We start from the raw sequence: 23024 nt of genomic DNA, 5'->3' as shown, positions 1-23024 counted from the left end.
AGCATTGTTTCGTTCTGCTGTGCATGGGGTCGCTATGAGTCGGTTCCGACTAGATGGCACCTGACAACAACAACATACTTGCAGCACGAACTCCTGGTATGGTGCGGTAGGATCAACACTGGCCTGTGAACTACAAGATCAGCAGTTCAAACACACCAACTGCTCCTTGGAAACCCTATGAGTTGGTATGAGTTGGAACCAACTCAATGTCACGTAACAAAAACAACATATTTCCAGCACCTAATATGGTAGCGTAGTGGTTACGAATCGGGCTGTGAACTGTAAGGTCAGCAGTTCGAAACTACCAGAGGTTCTGCGGGAGAAAGATGAGGCGTTCTGCACCCGTAAAGGTTTACAGCCTCGGAAACACTGTGCAGGGTCGCTATGAGTCGGAACCGACTCCACGGCACTTAACAACAACAACAACAACAATATGGTACCAAAAAGAACCAACAGATCTGTTTTGGAAGTGCAGCCAGAGTGTTCACTGGAGGCCAAGATGGCCAAACTTCATCTCTCATACTTTGGACATATTGTCAGGAGGGACCAGTCGCTGGAGAAGGATATCATATTTGGTAAGGTGGAGGGTCAGAGAAAAAAGGAAGACGCCCAACAAGATGGACTGGCCAAGTGGCAGCATTGATGGACTCAAGCGTGGCAACAGTAGTGATGCTAGCCCAGGATTGGGCAGTGTTTCGTTCTGCTGTATATAAGGTCACTATGAATCGGTACCGATTTGATGGCACCTAACAACAACAACAATATCGGTACCAAGGTCATTGTAGGCACTCAGACTGTTCATGAATAAATGAAATATTCAATGACTAAGAAAGAACTTTGGCAAGACAGTATTAATCATCTATACTAGTTCTTTCAAAATCCCAAATACTTTTCTATAATAAACAGAATGAGGGCTTTGAAAGTCACCAGCTCAAGGACTACATAAGCAAACCTTGTATTTTTCATCCACCTAGCACATGTCACACACATCCTATCTGCCAAAAACTCTTCACCAAATTTAAGTCAAATTAACCCCACACTGGTGATGTTTGCCTAAATATGTGAAGGTTCTCTACTGCTTGCTTCTCTCTAGAAAATACTGTGCCACTTCTCTCAAGAAGAAAACTAACCTAATCAGGGAAACTGATAGATGAAGTCAGAAAATCACACATCCTCAGGCACAGATGCTCTCCTGAGCTGAGAGTTGGAGCCATTTCTCTCACAATCTGGCTACCTGCCTACAACCTACATCTTAAAAACACTATTTTGTTTATTGCAAATACAATTATGAAGGGTTATATTATGCCAAACACTGTTAAGAAATGCAATACAAATTTAAGATTTAGGAGAATTACATGTTACATATTTTATACAAGCACGAATAAATCATACGTATCTTGAAGTAGTCTTAATTTGGCTAAATCTCATTCCCTAATCCTTTAATTTTAGGAAGCAACATTAAATAGGCCCAGCTAGGAAAAAGGAGCAAGAAACAACTTTTTACCCTGTGTCAAGAATATCCAATAACTTCTAAATTACTATTAACAATGATCCACGAGTTGTTGTTGTTAAGTGCAGTCAAGTCGGTTCCGATCCACAGCAACCCTGTATTAGGTTTCCAAGGAGCAGCTTGAACTGTCAAACTTATAGTTCAAACAGACTTTGCAGCTCAGCGCATTCGCCCACAGCACCACACCAGAATCTGATCTGAAAGTTACAGATTTTATATATATATTGTAAAAAACTATTTAATGTAAATGCTTTCCAGGCTTAAGTTAATACCACTGTATTCATTTATATTTATTCCACCAAAAGTATTCACTTCTTAATTACTATGAAATTGAGAAAAAATGGTCTGTTCTACTCAGTAATTATTAATCATACTTAGTATTACACAGTGTTTTATCCATAGATCTCAGTGTGCTCTACAAACATTTAATTAAGTTTTTCCAAACCCAAGGGAAGCAAGAAAATAATGTATCCAACTCTCATAGGAAAAAAAAAATGTATATACGACTATAAAAACGGTAGTTTTGAGGAATACAAAATATCACTCCAGGTTTCTAGCATCATTTACTTCACTTAATTATCACATGCCTTAAGTCAATTATAATTTATGTCGACTCCATGTGTTTCACAGTAAAAACTCTGCTCCAGAAAGTTTTCAATAGCTAATTTTTTTCAGAAGAGAGTCACAAGGCTTTTCTTATGATGCATACCTCTGAGTGGAATAGAATTTCCAACCTTTTGTTTAGCAGATGAGTAAATTAACCATTTACATACCACTGACAAAATTAAGGGTTTTACATAAGTTGATCAGTTAGAAGACTGGGCTAAAACCAACAAATTTAAATTTAGCAGGGTAAATGTAAACACAGAAGTACTAGTGGCACTATAGGATAATTACTGGGCTGCTAATCACAAGGTTGGCAGTTCAAATCCATCAGCTGCTCTGCAGTAGAATGCTGAAGCTGTCCACTGCCATACAGATTTGTGGTCTTGGAAATCCTATGGAGAAGCAAGTTCTACTCTGTCGCTATGAGTTGGAATCAACTTGATGCCAGTGGGTTTTACTAAAGGGATTACCTATAATGTTGAGTTTGACAAAAATTGAGACAATGCACAATCCCTTTATGCCCTATATTATTTTCAGTTACATTATCAGAGGTATGATGCACCTGTGATGATGTAACTTTATTATCAATGCAAGAAAAATGGAAGTGTTGCTATAAAACTTGTATTGTAGCAGATCTGGAAGTTATACTTTATGAAATATAATGAGAAACCATGATGAAAATAATGAAGAAGGGTACAAAAATTACCAGAGCTGAGCATGTCTGACTCAGAGAAGAGGCCTGAAGTGTTAGGGTCTCTTTAAATATTTGAAGGGCAGTTACAGGAAAATGGAATGCAAATATTTGTGTTGCTTCAGAAGCATCCTGTGAACTATGAATTAAAATTATAGAGAAGTAGATTTCAGCAAATAAACATATTGAACAGCTTCTTAATAATTAACCCTTCTCCAAGGTAATCTGCGGGAGAAAGATGAGGCTTTCTGCTCCCGTAAAGATTTGCAGCCTCAGAAACCCTGTGTAGGGTCACTGTGAGTCAGAACCGACTCCACAGTACTTAACAACAGCAAGGTACACATCTGGCCCAAGCAACTGTATTTTTCAATTGCCTTACATGCTTGTGAAAATTGAACAATGAATAAGGAAGACTATAGAAGAAACTGACGCATCTAAGTTGTGGTGTTGGAGAAAAATATGAAAAGTATCAAGGACTGACAGAAGAACAATTAAATCTGTGTTAGCAGAAGTATAGCCAGAAGGTTCCTTAGAAGCCAGGAAGATCAGACTTCATCTCTCATATTTCAGACATTATACTTAGTAAGTATAAGGTCAGAGAAAAAGAGGAAGACCTTAAATGAGACGAATTGGCAGAGTGGCAACAAAATGTGGTCAAGCATAACAACAACTACGCAGATGGCACAGGATCAGGCACTGTTTCCTTCTGCTATGCACAGGGTCACTATGAGTCGGAAATGACTCAACAGCACCTAACAATAACAACAACAAACGGAGTCCTGATGAGGTGCTCTAGGATTAACACTGGACTGGCAATCGAAAGGTTGGTGGTTCAGACCCACCATCCACGCCTCAGAAACCCTACACAGGGTGTCACTGTTAAGCTAGAACCAATTCAAAGACACTTAACAAACAATCACGATAAATCAAAATTAATATGATTTACAAAAAGTTTCAACTGTGTGGACTATAACAAGTTATGGATACCATTGCAAAGAACAGTAATTCCAGAACACTTATTTGTGCTCATACAAAACCTGTTTATAGACTAAGAGGCAGTCCTTCAAATAGCAAAGGGAATACCGAATGGTATTAAAATCAAGAAAGATGTGCATCAGGAGTACATATTTTACTGTACCTAATCAATCTGTATGTTCAAAAAATAATCCAAGAAGTTGAATTATACAAAGAAGAAAGCAGCATCAAGAAAGTTTCATTAACAACCTGTGATCTGCAGCTAATATGTAGAGGAACTGAAGCACTACTTATGAAAATGAAAGACTATCACTAACCGTAAGAATTTGTGGTTGAAACCCCAGCAGCAGCTCTTCAGAAGAAAACTGAGGTTGTCTGCTCCAATGAAGATTTATAGTCACAGAAATTGTATATAGGCTTCCTATAAAGGGTGGTGGAACTATCTGTTCTTTAGATCTCTTTTAGATCAAATTTCATTAAAAAAAAAAAAAAGGATTTGGTAATATATGCCAAATTAATTTCAAAAATATATACTTTCAAGGAATTTGAACAGAAAATACCTGCATCTATGTTTAACTTTAAGGACCTCTAGTAGTAGAATATTTATGAGTCAGACTGCTAATCTCACAGTCAGCAGTTCGAAACTCCAGTGGTTCTGTGGGAGAAAGATAAGGCTTTCTGCTCCTATAAAGATTTACAACCTCAGAAACCCTATGTAGGGTTGCTATGAGTCAGAACTGACTCCATAGCACATAAGCACCACCACGTTTGACTTTTAACACTTAATAAATGAATTGTCATGAACACTCAGCACCTAGCCTTAACTTTTTTGGCTTTAGTTTCCTCCTCTCATAACAATGGAAATTACATTACCTTGTCAACTTGAGGACTAAGGTGCGCCTGACCCAAGCCATGGTATTTTCAATAGCCTCATATGGATGCGAAAGTTGGACAGAGAATAAGGAAGACCGTAGAAGAATTGATGCCTTTGAGTTGTGGTGTTGCAGGAGAATACTTAAAGTGCCATGGACTGCCAAAAGAACCAACAGATCTGTTTTGGAAGAACTGCAACCAGAGTGCTCCTTGGAGGCCAGGATGGCTAAGCTCCGTCTCTCATACTTTGGACATATTGTCAGGAGAGAATAGTCGCTGTAGAAGGCTGTCATGCTGGGTAAGGTGGAGGGTCAGAGAAAAAGAGGAAGACCCCCAACGAGATGGATCAGCCAGGTGGCATCACTGATGGCGTCAAGTGTGGCAGCCGTAGTGAGGCTGGCCTAGGATCGGACATTGTTTCATTCTGCTGTGCATGGGGTCGCTATGAGTCGGTTCTGACTTGATGGCACCTGACAACAACAACAATCTTAAAGAAATTTGGTGAACTCTCACTGACATAAATATATGACAAACCATTTAAGAGGTTGGTTAAGTATTCAGTTGTTGTTATTCAATGCCTTCAAGTTGGTTTCAACTCATAGTGACCCTATATATGGTTTCCAAGGCCTTTTTTTTAAAAAAATCTTTGTAGGAGCAGAAAACATCATCTTTCTCTCACGGAGCAACTGGCAGGCGTGAACTGCGGACTCTGGTTTACAGTCCAGTGCTTATTGTAAGGAGTCACCTTGTTCCCAAGTATTCAATAAGAGTCCATTTTATTTCTTCAAAAATATTTTAAAAACTAAGTTGCATTCAAGGTTTGGTTAACCCTTTAAGTAAAGTTGTATTAAGTTCTTATGTGGAGTCCTGGTGTGGCGCTGTAGGATAAGCAATGGACTGCTAACCATAAGGCCAACGGTTCAAATCCACCTGCTCGAGAAACCCGATGAGTCAGAAGTGATTTTAAAGCAATTAACAACAACATTCTTGTACATTTATTCTCTTATAGTACAGAGATGCCAATGCAGGTGAATATATAAAGTCACTCCCAGAAATACTTGTTGTTGTTGTTGTTGTTAAGTGCCTTTGAGTCGGAGCCGACCCATAGCGACCCTGTACAGGGTTTCCGAGGAATACTAATGAATGTTAATTCTGGGAGTTTCCTCAAAAGACATAAACATATAACCAAGAAATCACTGGGCTTCTATTATCTGCTGCATAATAGGTATTCAAGTACAGTGGCATTCACAACACTATCTACTTTCAGACTCTAGTGGCTTTTCAAGATCATCTATATATACATATATTTTAAATGTTTTATTATGAAATATGTGATAGTTCACATGGGAGAACATTAGTTTTACATTCATCCTTTTGTATACCATTTCATTACCATGGTTACAATCCCCTCCATGCATCATCAACCAACAAAAGGGTATACCCTGCAAGCCTGCGCCCCCAGTCATCAGCACACAGCCCCTCTCCCTCTCTGGGTCTCAAATTCCCAGCCGTTCCATCTCTCCATGTCATCATCTCTGCCTCCATCTCTGGTGTCACTGCTTCTCTGGGTAGGGTCTCGCTCTCTGCTCTTCTCCCTTAATGGTCCCAGGGATCTCCACTCCTAAACTGCAAAGTGAATCACTCCCCTCCTTTTGCTACAAAACATCTGCTTTTACATTTCCAACCTTGACATTCAGTCCTGATAACACTTATTCACTATTGTATCACAAGAGACCCATCTGCATCTCCTTTCATCAGCCCCGCCCAGATAGATTGGATACTACTCAGTGGAGAGTCTACCTTCCTCCATGCCCTATGGATCTAGGCTCCTTCTTGAAAGCCAGTCACTTCTTGCCTTTGTAGCCTTCCCATTTTGGGTAGCCAATGTCCAAGCTGCCCATCCCTGTCTACTCTGTGTGTGGAGGGGGTGGGAATGATCCTTGCTGTAAAGATTTGTTCCCTCTTTGGAGCTACTGCATCCATAGGTGTAGGTCAAGTTCATCAAATTGTAGCATATTACTCTTTTTTTCCCCTATTCTTTCTTCTTTTAGTTGAGCTCTGATCATCTAGTCACTGAAGCCAGGTCAAGTGGGTATCATCTGCAAGTGTGGGTGTTCTTATGCATATGCCCTCTCTTCTTATCAGCTGGAAGCTTTACTCGCCACTCTAGTCCTCTGTGGCTATGTCACTGACTCTGGGCCCAAGAGTCCCCAGGTCTTGCCACACTGCTGGCCAACCAGGTCTTTACCCGGGTTCACAGGAGTCTATTGAACATTGTAGGGCACAGCTCACAGCTTCATTGCTGTTTTTCCCTCACTTCCCCTTATTGGTGATAAATGTGGTCACCAATCAGAGCGTGTATTCCCATTGAGTCTTAGTCTTGGAAGGATGTTTGCCCTGAGGGGACCTGACCACTTGCCTTGATGTCTCCTGGGCGAACAACTTGTTTGTTCTTGTAGTGAACAATTGGACTGCCGTTATTGGTTTGTATTTTTCTTGTCAGTCTTTCTTACAAGAAGTACCTTCTGTTCTTCTAGCGGCTTCAGACTGGTCTGCTTGTCGTTTCAAGTGGAAATTTCCCACTTCAGAAGATCCTGGATGGGGTTCAGGATTCCAGCTAGGGTCTTATGCAATGCAAATGCTCCACAGGAAGCCTCCTTCACTGGGCACATAGTAGCCCCATTTTAGGTATTCCAATAAGTTATAGGCAGAAGACAGACTTATAAGCTTTCTATGGTGATTTTCTGGCTATTCCTTTCTCTCCCCCTCAAGTGTCTATTTTATAATGGTATGCTAGGGAAACCACGATTCAAACAACACCCACATCTTAACATTATTCCCCCCTCCTTTTGTCTATTCTAACTATGTCTCAATCCCTGTTATCCCAGAGCACTGTTGTTCCAAGGTTGTGCATAGATCATTATTTACCTCTATCCCACTTAGTCCATGTAAACCTGCCTAACTGTTTTCCCGTCCGCTTTTTTCTTCCATTCCCCTCCCCCTTTTGTGTATTGCCCTCCTCCCTAGCACCCAAACTATCCTGTGTCTATTCCCTACCCTGTGCTCCACCTCCCCCTCCCTCCCCTCACCCCACCCCTCACATCTTGGTAACCAGCAAAGAATTCCCCCACACACACTTTAGTATGGGTTCTTTTTCTTAGTCTTTTACAGTATTGGTCCTATACAGTATTTCTCCTTTTGTGACTGATGAATTTCTCTCAACATAATGTTCTCAAGGTTCATCTATGTTATGTTGTGGCTTGCAGCTTCCTTGTTATTCTTCAAGGTAGCATAATATTCCATTGTGTGTATGTATCACAGTTTGTTTATCTATTCTTCAGTTGATGGGCACTTAGGCTGTCTCCATCTTTTTGCTATTGTAAATAGTGCTGCTATGAACATTGCTGTACATATATCTACATGTGTTATGGCTCATATTTCTTGTGGGTAAATACCAAGTAGAGGAATTGTTGGATCATAAAGGTATTTCTATTCCCATCCTTCTGAGGAAGCACCACATTGCTTTCCAGAGAGGTTGGACCATTTTGCAATCCCACCAGTAATGCAGGAGGGTCCTAGCCTCTCCACATTCTCACCAGCATTTATTGTCTTCTACTTTTCTGATCTTTGCTGTTAATGCTGGAAGATCACATATCTTATATTTTCATTCTTTAATTCAGTATTTTGCAAATAAATTTCAAAATGTATATATTTTCATAATGGTTTAATAGTCATCATTGTAAAAGAAAATGACAGTATTTACAAATGAAAGTATTAATCAATGAACTTTGTTACACTGTTATGATCACATATATTACAGGTGAGAAATGTTTCCAAGTAAACTTGCCTGGGAAATAAATACAGAATATTGTCTCAATATGAAAAACATTTTAAACAGTACAGAAAAACTTTTTTTGAAATGTCTAAAAAAACAATTCAGCCTACTAATATGATAATAAACGCTTAAAGGACAACAGTCTATCTTTTTTCTCATAAATAAATAACCAAATATACAAAGCCCAAACATCTAATTTTTCCCATTCTTAAAAGTTGTAGATAGGCAGGCTGTGCATTTTAACTATTCATATTTTAGTTTCAAGGAGCTCTGGTAGCATAGTGGTTATGAATCGGGCTGCTAATCTCAAGGTTGGCTGTTCAAAACTATGAGCCGTTCTATGGGAGAAAGATAGGCTTTCTGCTCCCGCAAAGATTCAAACCTTAGAAACACTGTGCAGGGCCACTATGAGTTGGAACAGACTCCACGGTACTTAACAACAACATTTTAGTTGTACTTGGAATTTTTCACTTACTCTCATGCAAGGGCAGCACTGTGGGGTAAGCACTGGACTGATAACTGCAAGGTCAGCAGCTCAAACCCATCAGCAACTCCAAGGGAGAAAGAAGAGGTTTTCTGTTCCCGTAAAGACTTAGAGCACTGGAAATCCTCAACAGGGCCACTATGAGTTGGAAGCAATTCAATGGCAGTGGATTTGGTTTTGCTTTTTTGTGGGAGGGATAGCATGCTGATATTTAAAATAGAAGGTTATTGCTAGAATGTATGATTGCATATATCAGACATTACAATAGTTCAGACTTTTGGCTCAGAACTGACAACATAGGTTATATCCATGAAAGATTGTATCTCCTGTGTGTGCCATAAAATACTTAATATTTCACAGTATTAACATACAGCCATAAATCTATAATAAAACAGTTAACAGAATAAGGCATTCACTCGTTTTTTCTGTGTCCCAAAATATATGTGCTGTGAATTATAACTTCAAAGCCTGTGGATATAATCCATTTAGAAATAAATTTTCTGTTATGTTAATGAGCCAAGATTACTGTAGGGTGTGACTTGAGTTAATTTCATACAAGAGATAAAAGAGCAGGTTAGGCAAGCAGAGATAGGAAGAAGAGAGATGCCAAGTCATAAGATGATTGCCCAGAAGAAGCTCAGAAGAGCAAGGAACTTCCTTCCAAATTCTACAGATCTGGCTCACTGAATTCAGACTTCCAGCCTCCTCAAATGTGAGAGAATAAATTTCTGACGGTTAAACACCATCAACCTGTGCGATATCTGTTATCGCAGCACTGAAAAACTAAGCCAAGGACCAAGACTTTAAGTGAACAAGAAACAAGCAATCATGAGTAAAAACTAGAAATCATCTTGGTCAATTCAATTAGAAATAAGCAGACTCTATGAGTCGGCTTTAAAGTTTGTAGAAAAATTCGATTATGTATTAAGTCCATTCTTCCAAGAATTTTGTGAAGCTCTCTCATAGTGTTTAGCACATGATATACTTATTAAAATATAATGCTTAGTAAAACATCATTTGATACAAAGCAAAATCCATTGAGAAAATAGGTTCTGCTTTATATTTGCTACAAGGTATTACAGCAAATATAAAGCAAACCCACTTTTCTCAACGGCTTATGCTTTGTAGAAAATGAAATTTTATTTTAAAACATAAAGGACAAAAAGTTAAAGATACATACTGTTCCGTAATAATAACAAAGTGTTAACAGTGAACTCAATACTGGAAAGCATGATTTTTACAATAAAAGGTAAAATCAAAGTAAGGAAGAAAATGAGAATCATTTAAAGGAGACATGTCTCTAAGTGAGAAATGATGCATATCTTCACTACTAAGTAGTACACCCATAAAATCTCTCTGTATGTATTTCAGATGCTCTCATTAAGGGAGACAGAGCAAACAATTCAAATTTGGGAAGTGGGGACATAGTTATAGTCTTTTTCTAAAGGCAGCTCTATGTCCTCAGATAATTTGGTTTTAGTGGTAAATAAGGAGCTCTGGTAGTGTAGTGGTTACAGATTGGTCTGTGAACCTTAAGGTCAGCAGTTCGAAATTACCAGCTGTTCCGCGGGAGAACGTTGAGGCTTTTTGTTCCCGTAAAGATTTATAGCCTTGGAAATCCTGTACAGGGTCACTATGAGTTGGAACCGACTCCACAGCACATCACGATACGACGACATTGATTTAGTATAGAAAAAGTACAGCCAGAATGCACCTTTGAAGCCAGAATGGCCATTGTCTCTCAAACTTGGGACATATTATCAAGAGAGACCAGCAAGCTTAGTCAAGTGGAGATTCAGCAAAAAGAGGGTGACTCCAATAAGATGGACTGGTACAATAGCAGCAGCAATGGACATAAGTGTAGCAAAGATTGTGAGGTTGGCACAGGGTTGAGCAGTGTTCCGTTTTATTGTGCATAGTGTTTCTATGAGTCCACACACCTAACAACAATGTTGAACCTAAGGGCGAAAGCATGCTAGTCACACTTTGAAATGACAGAAGTTTGAAACTAGACACCCATCTTAACAGACAGAAAGGAAGTACAGCAGTATGATACACACAAAAAACAGGAGCCAGAGACACAGAAGGCATGCAAAGTCGAGGAAAATAAAGACAAAGGGCTCATAAAGATAAGGGGGATTCTACAAAAAATAGTAAAAACAAGTTTTGAGATGAAAGAAGTTGTAATACATTTCTAAGCTGGTTTTGTTTTGTGCTTGCATTCTCAAACAGAAAACATTTAGAATGGATTATGCTCCTTGGAAAACCTATACAGGGTCGCTATGGGTCGGAAGCGACTCAACAGCACTTAACAACAACAAACATTAACTACAAACCACACACAAGACTACTGTTAAACTAATCTTAGTAAGATTTTTTTGTTGTTGTTTGTTTGGGGGGTTGGGCAGGTGGCACACAATTACTAGTCTTAATGGTACTGGCAAAAGAACACCATTTTAAAAGTTAACTAGGATAGACACCTTAGACTAATAATTAAATCTTACTTTCCTAACACAAACTTTTTTCAGTAAGAATTTAAGTATCTATAAGTCCACATAATAAAATAGCTAATAATTAATAGGGAAGATAAACCAAAGAACCAATTTTGAGTAGAGAAGGAAGGAATTTCAAAAATAAAATTTCTGAAGGAGAAATGCTCTAAATGAGAAACGCTAAATAAAATGCAACTAAATAATGTATGTTGGTAAACATAAGTATAATTAATATATTAAAAACAAAGCATTATTAAATGTAAAGCATTTAAATTTTTTCTTCTGATCCCATTTAAAGTTAGTCTGGAATATTCCCATTTGTTCCAAGTATCTATAAGATAATTAGGTAATAATAATAAGCAGGCAATATAGAAAACAATCATACAAGCAACAGCAGGCTAGGATTTTTCACAGGCATGAGATTTACATGGAATTTACAGAGCCCTGATAGCACAGTGGGCTATGTGTTGGGCTGCAGTTCAAATCCACCAGTCATTCCACAGAAGAAAGATGAGGCTTTCTGCTCCCACACAGATTTACAGCTTCAGAAACCTGATATAGGGTCATCAGGGTCACAACCAACTTAATAGCATGCACCAGCAGCATTTATAATTATACTGAGCAACATGAGCTTTAGAGTATCCCAACAATTTAAGTTTTTCTGATTATGCTGATGGTAATATTAACAAGTGATTTTTTGATAATGTGCAGCATATCAAAACTTAGTAAACTGTTTAACTCAGTGAGGTTATGGACTAAATTGTGTCCTGAAAAACGTTACATAAAAGTCATAATCTCTGTTCTTGTAAATAATACCCTACTTGATAATGGGGGTTGTTATGTTAATGAGGTCACCACCAGGGTACAATGGGTTCTACACCTAATCCCTTCTTGTTGTTGCTGTTAAGTGCCTTTGAGTCAGTTCCAATACATAGCAACCCCACACAGGGTTTCCAAGGAGGGTCTGGTGACCTTGAATCACCGAATGTCCAGGTTACTAATAAGAAAGGACCTTCCACTAGAGTGGATGCCTCAGTTTAGAGCCCTACCCTTTAAAGCTGTAAGACAATAAGTTTTTATTCTTTAAAACTATCCACTTTGTGGTATTTGTATTACAGCAACACTCAGTAACTAAGACAAAGAGCTAACTATGTTATCCAAACCATTCATTGGCAAAAAAAATTGATTCAATGTACAAATAAACATTAATGAGTTTTAATAAAATAAATAAAGAGCTCAGGAAAAGGACATTGCCACGGAGGTCTACAGCTGAAAGTGAAGAGTTCAGATGATATGAAGTGAAGGGAAAGGCAAAAAAAACGCCCAAATTTGTAGCTTGTACTCACATTTGACCTAACCTCGATGGCTTGATAATCAGATCTCGACTAGAGGAAGATTTTTAAAAAATTGTTTTGATAAAGGAAACAAGTGTAAATTGTTACAATTTGACGAGCTTGACCTAAACTTATGGATGTAGTACCTCAAAATGCCAACTGAGGGGCAAGGAGTATTCACATCAAGTATCAATCCTATCCCCTCTGTATAAAAAATTGTTAGGGATGGGCAACTTAGACATTGGCTACCTAAAATGGGAGGCTATAAAGGCATGAAGTGACTGGCATAAAAGTTTTCAAGAGGGAATTTAGTTTAAGAGTGTACGAGGGAATCCCCACTAAATAATTTTTATCTGTCTAGATGGGTCTGGTGAAAGGAGATGGGGATAAGATTCTTGTGATTCAATAGTGAATAATTGTTATCATGACTAATTGCGACTATCACAACTGTAAAGGTAGAAGTTTTGTAACAAAAAGGGGGGAGCAGTTAATCTTACAGTACAAGAACAGAGGACCCTAGGATCATCAAGGGAGAAGAGCACGAACAGAACGTGGGACCCTATCCAGAGAGACTGTGACACCAGAGATGGAGGCAGAGATGAGGGCGTGGAGAAACAGAGCAGCTGTAGGCCAGCTTTTCCATATTATATATTACACAACAACCATATTTCTTACACTTAAAAAAGAAAAAGGAGATTTAAAGAACAGAGAAACAAGAAAAGGCTATCCTATTTCATGAGTCTATAAGAAATTTCTCTAATACAAACAATTTAGTGAGCCCCTCCCCCCAAAACTAAGATTATCTTTAAAGTTCTTTTTCAGTGTGTGTATAGTCAGAATGGAGTCCTGGTGTGGTGCTGTAGGATAAGCACTGGACTGCTAACCACAAAGTTGGCTGTTCACACCCACCAGCTGCTCTTTGGAATCCCTATACAGGGTCGCTATGAGTCAGAATTGACTCCACTGCACTTAACAACAATAACATACTTAGATTAATCACAAAGGACATGAGACACATCTGTGAAATAAATATATTCAAATTAGTGAACAATGGATATTGAAATATTATGGGAGAAATTAAGAATGAAAAATGTGTGTGTGTGTGTGTGTGTGTGTATATATATATATATATATATCGGGAGAAAGATCAGGATTTCTGCTCCCATAAAGATTTATGGCCTTGGAAACCCTATACAGGGTTGCTAAGAGTTGGAAACGACTCTACGGCACACCACCACCACTGGACAGCAAGGTCGGTTTGAACAACAAGGTCGACGGTTCAAACTCACCAGCTATTAATTGGAAACCCTACATAGTATCTATATGAGTTGGAACAAACTAGACGGCACTCAACAACAACAGATGGCACACAACAATGTATACACAACATACGTGTGTACATGAATGCACTGCATTTAATAAGCATTTTTTGTATTTTAAAATTATTTGAATATAAATACATAAAATATTTCCTAACACATGTGATTTAGAACCTAACATCTATGCACTACATAAAATGGTAGCTTCTTCCAATGGTCAGTAAACTCATATAACAGAAACTTTAAGTTAATCATGTCCAAACATTTGATTCACATCCAAAAGAGAATATATCTAATCACCTGATATGTCAGAGTGAAAACAGACAACTTACAACTGATAATTATAAAATAATCAAATAAACAAACACTGGTAAGAAATAGATCTGAATATCAAAGTAGATTTTTCCAAAGAGATATTCTTCAAATCAGCATGTTGCACTGCAAAATTGTAGCGGAGGAAAAAAGCCCACACCTACATTACATAAAGCAATTCAAGAAGAAAAGGATCTTTGCTATTGTGACTAAAAGCTAAATTTTAGCCAAGAGTATTTAAAACATGTACAGGAACAGAGACTACCAGTGTTCACATCAGAGGCAAGACAATGTGGCAGTGATCTTCTGATAAATAAATTGCTTGAAATATTGCATGACTTGCTACACAACACCCTTATTGCTTTCAATTTCCAAGTGCAACCAAAAGATGGATCCAATTATGACATCAATACATGCTTTCTTTCCAAATGGAATGAAAGAACAGTAAATCCCAGTAGACACCAGAGTTCTGCAGCAGAGATGATGTCATATATAAAAATAGACATCCTCCACCAGAAGCTGAGACTTGGGTAAACAGCGCAATGCATACTATTCTCAACTGCCTTGTATGAATTTGCAATGCATGCTGTTAATAGCGCAGGAGAGATCATTTTATTTTTTAAATTATTTCCTGATTTACATTTCAACTGCTATACATGCTCCATGCTATAATTTCCCAATCCATAGAAATTAAATCAACATAAATACCTGCTTATAACTGCAAGAAAGAGAAATAGTACCCCAAAAGCAAGGAGACTGAGATCACTGCAGCAGCTTTAGCATGCTGCATTTTACCAGAAATTGCAGCACATATGGCACAGTATTGTTACGTCCACCTATTGTTCAGAGACCTTTCCACTGGGAGCTTTAGAAAGGATTTTAAAATGTAACATGATCTAAGTAAAGATTAACCAGTAAATCTGTTGCTAATGAGAATATGCAGTAAAAGACAGTCTCTTTTGACACTTCTCTTTAAAAGACTGACACATATAAAAGCCACCAGGCATGAACATAATAAACAGTATCTAGCAAAATTTGTGAATTCTTTTGTACAGATCACACCTCTCTAATATGTTCTCCACACTCTCTTGCTACTCAATTCAAATTTCTATTTCCTTTGGCTTATGGGGGGGGGGTGGTGGAGGTGGGATGTAAAGAATAAACAAAGCATAACCTACCTGAAACTACCACTCCAGTATTTGTAACCAAGGCAGTAATGCAAGGTCCATGGACTGAGAAAGGTTGTGTGCCTGTGGACAGGAAGTGGGCTTGCAAAATGTGCCCTTTGGACATTGAAATGAATATATATGTTTTTGTTTTGAATGTATACATCAAATATGTTTGCTTTGTTGATTTGTGAAAAATAAGATGCAAAAGGAAAGCCACAGGAAGGAAGCAGGATAACTGTTGTTGCAGGGAAGGAATTGTAATCATTTAGATGAAACAAAATGTATGATTGCTTGAAAGTAAAGCTGGTGATGTTGTCTGTTAATCTTCACTCAAGTCACAATAAAAAGTTTATAAAAAGAAAAAAATTTAGCTTCCCATCTATTTGTCTATGTCTCCTGAGAGATGATACATTCAATTGAGGGTAAGGTATTGTCTCTCTTGTAAACCTTTATATCCCTCGAATTTGACACAGATCTGAAACATGGGTTGGTTGGTGGCTGTGTGTTGTCTAGTCAGTTCGGACTCCTAGCAACCTTGTATAGCGGTTTCTGTGGCTGCAAATCTTTATGGGAGCAGAAAGCCTCATCTTTCTCCCACTACTGACTTTGCAGTAAGCAGCCCAACTTGTAACCTACAACACTATCAGGGCTCCTTGTACATGGTTGTTGTTGTTGTTCAAGTCCGACTCATAGCAACCCTGCACAGGGTTTCCAAGGAGCAGCTGGTCGGTTTGAACTGCTAATCTTTTGTTTCCCAGTCCAGTATCAGCACACCATGACAGGTACTCAGTATTTGTTAAATGAATAAATATATGTAAATAAAGATACTAACAAGCCTTTTCTCTCTATGGTACCAAAAATACAATACACAATTTTATGAAACTCCAACTTATTATAATTCACAGAAAGGCACTAATAATGTATTGGCATCAATTGTTGTTGTTGTGCTGTGGAGTCGGTTCCGACTCATAGTGACTCTGTACAGGGTTTCCAAGGCTGGACATCTTTACGGGAACAGAAAGCCTCATCTTTCTCCCACGGAACAGCTGGTAGTTTCGAACTGCTGACCGTGAGATTAGCAGCCCAATTTATAACCACTATGCTACCAGAGCTCCTTGACTAGCTTCAATTAAATGAACAAACACTTAATGTATTTAAAGTTAGCAACAACAACAAAAAACCTAAAACATAAAAATAATTGAAAAACTTCCCCTATACTTGGATATTTCTATATTTAAAATACCCTAACTTCTAAAATGCATATAAACAGATTTTTAAATATCAGGAGCAAATTACTATCATATATGATATGATATTGAGTTTGTAAGTCAAAATCCTGAGTAAGCCCCCTTCGTATTCTAAGAAACATATGAGGGCTTCCAAAAAGTTTGTGAAAAAATTCCATTAACTTTCAAATCCATTGTTCCATAAACTTTTTGAAACCCGTTGTAGTAGATGTTCAAGTCATTGATCGATAATGTAAAACATTTTCTCATATTGTTCAGTAAGTGAAAAGAGCTGCGGTAGAAAAGCAAAAAAGGGTTTTTTTATTCACAGAAAAGAGAGATAAAAGAAAGTGCAGGTATATAGCATCTTGCCACAGGACTCTAATAAGGTAAGATTTAAAGAAGGTCAAACTTCAACCTAGTATGACCTTCTTTCCCTAAGTCCTATGTCCTCACCTCCCTCTCTTTCATTGTGGAACTCAAGACTTCCCAACTCATACAAATTTCTAAAATAAACTACCCATGGATGTAGAAATGGCCTGTACTTGTCGGTACATTAAACAGACTTTTATCATCTTCCGACCTATCACGAACTGAAAGACAAGGTAAACTATGCTCGCATTACGTCCCAAAAGTCCCAAGGCAGTCTCTAAAGCTTATAGTCTTTGCCAAGCACCTTCACTGACTATGTGCCTGATACACTTTACCCACTGTAGCAATAAAAATTTATATCACATTCTATTTTCTGGCAATCTTAAATACATCTTCAACATGCCAAGAAAATGCTAATAAAAACTATCTCCAATGTTCCCTTCTCACTGCATTTTTAAATGTTTATTCTCTCTACAAACTTGACACACTTACTTTGAAAACACTCGTCATGCACTATATGAGTCTTCATGTTTCTGAAGAAAATCATTATAATTGGTTTTAAATTGTGACAATATATCTAACTTTTTAAAGTATACATAAGGCATACATTATAACTCAGTTCCTAGTTATACATTGGAATTCAACTAACTTGGTAATTTTTTCTTGTTAAAAAAGGGACAGATTAATTGCACACTGTTGCATCTTTTAAAATATGAAGGTACATACTTTTAAAGTATCATTTCCAGGTAAAAATTTTAAAGACAAATTTTTTTTTAAAGTTTTTCTTAAAAATAATATAGCAATCATGCTACTATTGACAACTTAATACTTGCATGGATACTACTGTATAGAGAATAAAGCAGTTGCTTCCTTTTACTTTGAAAATTTTTAAAAATAGTTCATGCATTTATTCAGTTACTATATCAGCCAAAGATAGTGTTTGGGACAAACTTCCTCTAATGTGAATCACATTGATAATGATCTTTTTCCTAAATAAGATAAGACAACCATAGTATCTTACTAGTTTATTAACCAGTTAGTTTCCAGAGATAATTTGTCTTTCTTAACTCAGAATTTCCAGTATTTCAATACACAGTGGCACTCAAAAGCATAAATTAGTCAAGTATCAGCATGACAGAGTAGCAGAATTATTATTATAGACCTCATGATTAAAATGTAGAAAGAAATAAAAAGCATGGAATCTGGTTAAAAATAAAACACAAATAAGAAAATATAAGAGATTTCAAATACTTATGTCATGTTTTATAAAACTAGCCATCTGACAACAATTTTACCAGTGATCTTTCAATCTCGTCTCACACTGAGATTCCAGAACTTTAAAGCTTTTTCACCAATAGCATTTAAAATGCAAATTTTTAGTAAATTATCTATAAACTTTCACAAGAAAAAAACAATAAAATTCTACTGCATGTCTGTCTTTCCTATTTCATTTCCTTATTTGCAAAGAAAGTTAGTTAAGAATAGTGCTCTACTCATTCTTAATAAGTAGGCTGCACTTCTATCCTTCAAAGGCAGACAGTCCATACCTCAGTCTGCATAACCAAAGCAATCTCTGCTGGCATCTAGTCTTAAACACTAACAGTTTGGATGTATATGAGACTTCACTAAATCAAGTCAAAATACAAAAGGACAAGAATAAGCAAAACATATCAATATTAAAACCTATAAGTTACAATGGAAATTTACAAATAATCTTAGGGTTAGGGTTAGGAGACCACATACAAATTACAATACCTGAGATTTAGTGCATTCCTTTGAGCCAAAATGAAATGAGTGCCATAAAGGAGGAAAGGAAAAGATGAACATTATCAGACATGCTATAGTACATCTGCCAAAATGAAGATAATGTTAAAATTAGGTTAAGAATGACCATATAGAATTGGATATATGTATGTTTTCTATGTTCTTTAGCCATGCATTTGAAATGTACTTGTAAACATTTAAAATAACCTGTGAAATATGACCATGCAATTCTTTTAAATACAGTTTTAGTCCTCGATTCCACCGTAATAGTTAATGTTATCCAAAGAGAAATATTTCTGCTAGGAATATGTAAATAAGATATAAGCCTAATGAAGACTAATAATTTTTATTTAATTGTTTTTACTATGTGGTACACCTTGTATACAAAATAAAGTACTGTTCTTGTCCTACATTAATATTATGTATTGAGGCAAAACAATACTCCAGTAATATATAAATATAACTAAAATATACCTCACACCAAAACAAAAATCAAATTCATTTAATTATGACTATACTGTTGCCAATGTTAACTCATTTAAGAACATTATTATCAATACTTCACATATTAGTAAACTGAGACATGATCCAGTAGTAATCAAGATTTTATGTTCATCCTAGCAATGACTTTTCCCAAAAAATAAAAAAGAACCTGTTGACCAGGTAAGACATTATTAAAAACAACTAAGGAAAAAAAAAAAAAAAAACTTGCAAAAAGGATTTAACAAAAACTTTTTTAAAGCCTGAACCAGAAAGGGTACTTATTTATATAAGTATAGCGAAGGAACCTTCCCAAAAGGTGGGAAAATTAGACAAGGGAATAACTATGAAATGATTATCTCCACTTATATGTGACAAATAGGACAGTAAAATTAAAGCAATTAGTGTTAGCACAAAAATGTAAGTAATTTACACTCTCTGACTATTTTAGTGCACAAACAGATTTGGAAAACAATTCCAAAGGAGACAAAATATTAAGTCTTTGTATCAGGCTATAATATTATACTCAATATTATACTATTAGTTATGTATGACTTTTTAATATATATTTCCTACTGCAGCAACACTAAAAATACTACCTTCTTTTACATAAGATGATGTTAACAAGCAACCTTTCATAGTTTTTTTGTTTCTTGTTTTTTAAATACCAACTCTCCCCAACAGACAAACAAAGTAGTCTTTGTGATAAGTAAAAAGCAACCCTTTCCAAATGAACTCAATGGAATGATTCAACTATGAAATTCATGTTAAATTAAAACAGTGCATGGGCAGTGAGAGGAGCAGGCAGGGAGTTGGTGGTTTAACATCACATTAAAAATACAAATACAAAGAGCTCTGTTAGAGAACATGAATTATGTGTATAAAAATGATATATCTCTTAAAGTTACTAAAAATTAAGTGAATAATTCAAATTCTATAAACATTTTCCCATGCATTTTACATTTATACGTACTCACCAGAGGAAAAAGACAGGGAAAAATAACTAAGAATGTAAAATATTTATCCATTAACTAGTTTTTAAAACTTATTTTTATCTGAAAATTAATTTCACATACGACTACTCATTCAATGGTATTCTGTGCTCATATAAACTACCTCTCACCTTATTGTAACATATCCATAAACTTAAGCCACTTTCTTTTGACAACAGGAATTGTCAAATATATTTATAACTATAGGCACTTGCCTCGTTATGAATGTTCGATTTACACACAACCTTGCACAACCTGTAGTTACAAAGCAACCCTATAAATCTATTATATTAAAAACCCAAGGTGCATACAATGGCTCGTAATAACAAATGGGTGCTACTTAGGAGCACATAACAAAACATTATTACTACTGTTACTGTATTATTATGTTAGATATGTTTTACTGCATCTGGAAGAGTTTCTCTTATGCTTTTTAAGCATAGAAAGGTACACATATACTCTATATTAAGAAAAAACATTTGATGTTAGAGATGAAAGCTGACCTTAGATATGAATTTATACCTAAATGTTCAACTTAACATACAAATTCGACATAAAGACAGAGTTAAATGGAACTTGTTTATAATTTAGGGACTGTCTACATTTGGGATAAGCCACAAAAGAAGAAACTTGCACAGTGCATCTTAGCAGAAAGACATGAGGCTCTAAAACAGACTTATTTGAGGTCTTGTGCAAATCAGAAAATATCTACCTATACCTGAATGAAATAAAGGGCAACCAACATCTAAGAGGATCTTTGAACCTATAAGAAATATTTCAGAGGTTTTTCATACTGGGATTTTGAAAGAACCCTTTCAAATTATTCTAATTTTACTCCGTTTTATATATGTGTTTATATATAAAAAATATATATTTTCAAAGACATCTCTGACAATATGCTCAAAATTATATGAAAATCTAACAAAACTAATAGTAGTTTTTACATATTTACTTAAAAAAAAAAAACCCAGCTATGATACCAATAAATTTTGGAGCGATCAGACTAACATAAGAATTTAAAAGATCTCAGTTATCATAATTTTACATGATGATCACAAGACTAATTCTCAAAGAGCATTCTAAGAAATAAAATAAACAATAGCGTTCAACATCTTATTTCAATGACTTTTAAAAACTAGTGTATCTTGTGTATTTCCAATAAAATCAGCACTTTAGACAATTATTTATCAAAAATGGAAAATTTAAATTTCTTTCTATAAAAGTCCCAACAAAAATTAAAGGTAAATAAAAGCATTATGCTTTTAAGACTTACCGTATGATAGCCTCTAGGCAAAGGTGGTTTACCCATAGGATAAGGATCCACAGTGTCAATAATTGTTTGTCTTTCACCTTTTTGGTTGATTTTTCTAAATCTCCTTCGAGACTGTCGATGAGAAGCTTGACGTTGGAAATATTCTTCATTTTCATCCATATAGTCCACCTGAAATAGGACCCCCAGCAGAAAAAAGAAAAAGAAAAAAAAAAAACCTTAAGTTTTCCAAAGATACCATGCCACATTGATTTCAGGCATAGAAAAAGTGATGGATATATTTGTTTATTTTTCAAAGACATTTGTACACAAAATATCTCAACAGACCTTAAATGTGACTGACTTCTCTGGAACTGTTTTTGAGTAGCTTTCTTTTATGAAAAGGCATTTTCAGTTCCACTTAGGACAATATGGGAAATTCTGAGTTTCCTGTAGTTTCAAAGGAGATAGTTTCAGTAGTCTTTGTACTGATTCATTCACAAAAGATCTCAAAGGACACAAATTCATGTGAAAGGAACTGCCACATTGTCTGAACTAAAGTACAAGTATTTGAAGCCTATGAGTTAAATCTGGGGTGGAAAAAAAAAAATTCCAAAATGCCAACTAACTTAGTAAATTTGGCTTTGATGGATTATCTAAGGCTTCCTCTGCCTACTTTCATTTTGTTGCTTTAGTTTCTTTTTATCATAAATAGTGCAATTAAAAAGAAATTCCTCATTTTGAACATCTTAGAAAGTCTGATGAATGAACTAACAATGGAGAACTAAAGTTACACTAGGTTCATTCCTGTTATACAAATATATTGGCAATGTGATTGCTCACAATAGAGGGATGCTTCAATTTGAAGACTGTTCTTACACTACCAAACCTAGTAGCTTTATGGTATTTCAATGATTAAAAAATCCTTCCAAGAAATCCAAAAATAGCACTAACTGAGGTTAAAATCTCCAGCAAAGATTTTAATGTTTCTGTGACCTGCTGTTGAAAAGTCCTACATATATGCCTAACATTCTGATCAATCCTAACTCACTCACTTTCTCACTTCAGAGTTAAGTTTACAAATTTTTACTAAGAGTTTTCATTAGCTCTGATGAGGAAGTTCTCTCTGATGGAATTTCCTACCCTACATCATGGGGAAGAACCATAAATCTCTGAAAATAGGCCTCTATTTGCTTACCGAATACTTTCAGAAACATGAATAACAACTTTACATCTTTACCTATAGGAAGCCACTTTTTAAACTTTTACAAAATATATCTTCTAAGATGGGGTGGGAAACAACAAAAGAAGTATTATCATTTGAATGTCCCAGAAAGTAAT

At 36.2% G+C, this 23024-nt stretch overlaps 1 protein-coding gene across 1 annotated transcript in view; it reads right to left on the bottom strand.

Annotated features, from left to right (window-relative positions):
- Positions 1–23024, bottom strand: part of RAPGEF2 (Rap guanine nucleotide exchange factor (GEF) 2) — a 234476-nt gene that overhangs the window by 122211 nt on the left and 89241 nt on the right. Inside the window, exon 5 of the mRNA XM_006867928.1 lies at positions 21759–21875. Within this exon, the coding sequence (XP_006867990.1) occupies positions 21759–21875 (117 nt within the window). The remainder of the gene's footprint in view (positions 1–21758; positions 21876–23024) is intronic.

The sequence above is a fragment of the Chrysochloris asiatica genome, unplaced genomic scaffold (genome assembly GCF_000296735.1).
Source record: "Chrysochloris asiatica unplaced genomic scaffold, ChrAsi1.0 scaffold00112, whole genome shotgun sequence".
Classification (NCBI taxonomy): domain Eukaryota; kingdom Metazoa; phylum Chordata; class Mammalia; order Afrosoricida; family Chrysochloridae; genus Chrysochloris; species Chrysochloris asiatica.
Note: the sequence above shows the minus strand (reverse complement) of the source record. Positions and strands in the feature narration are given on the sequence as shown.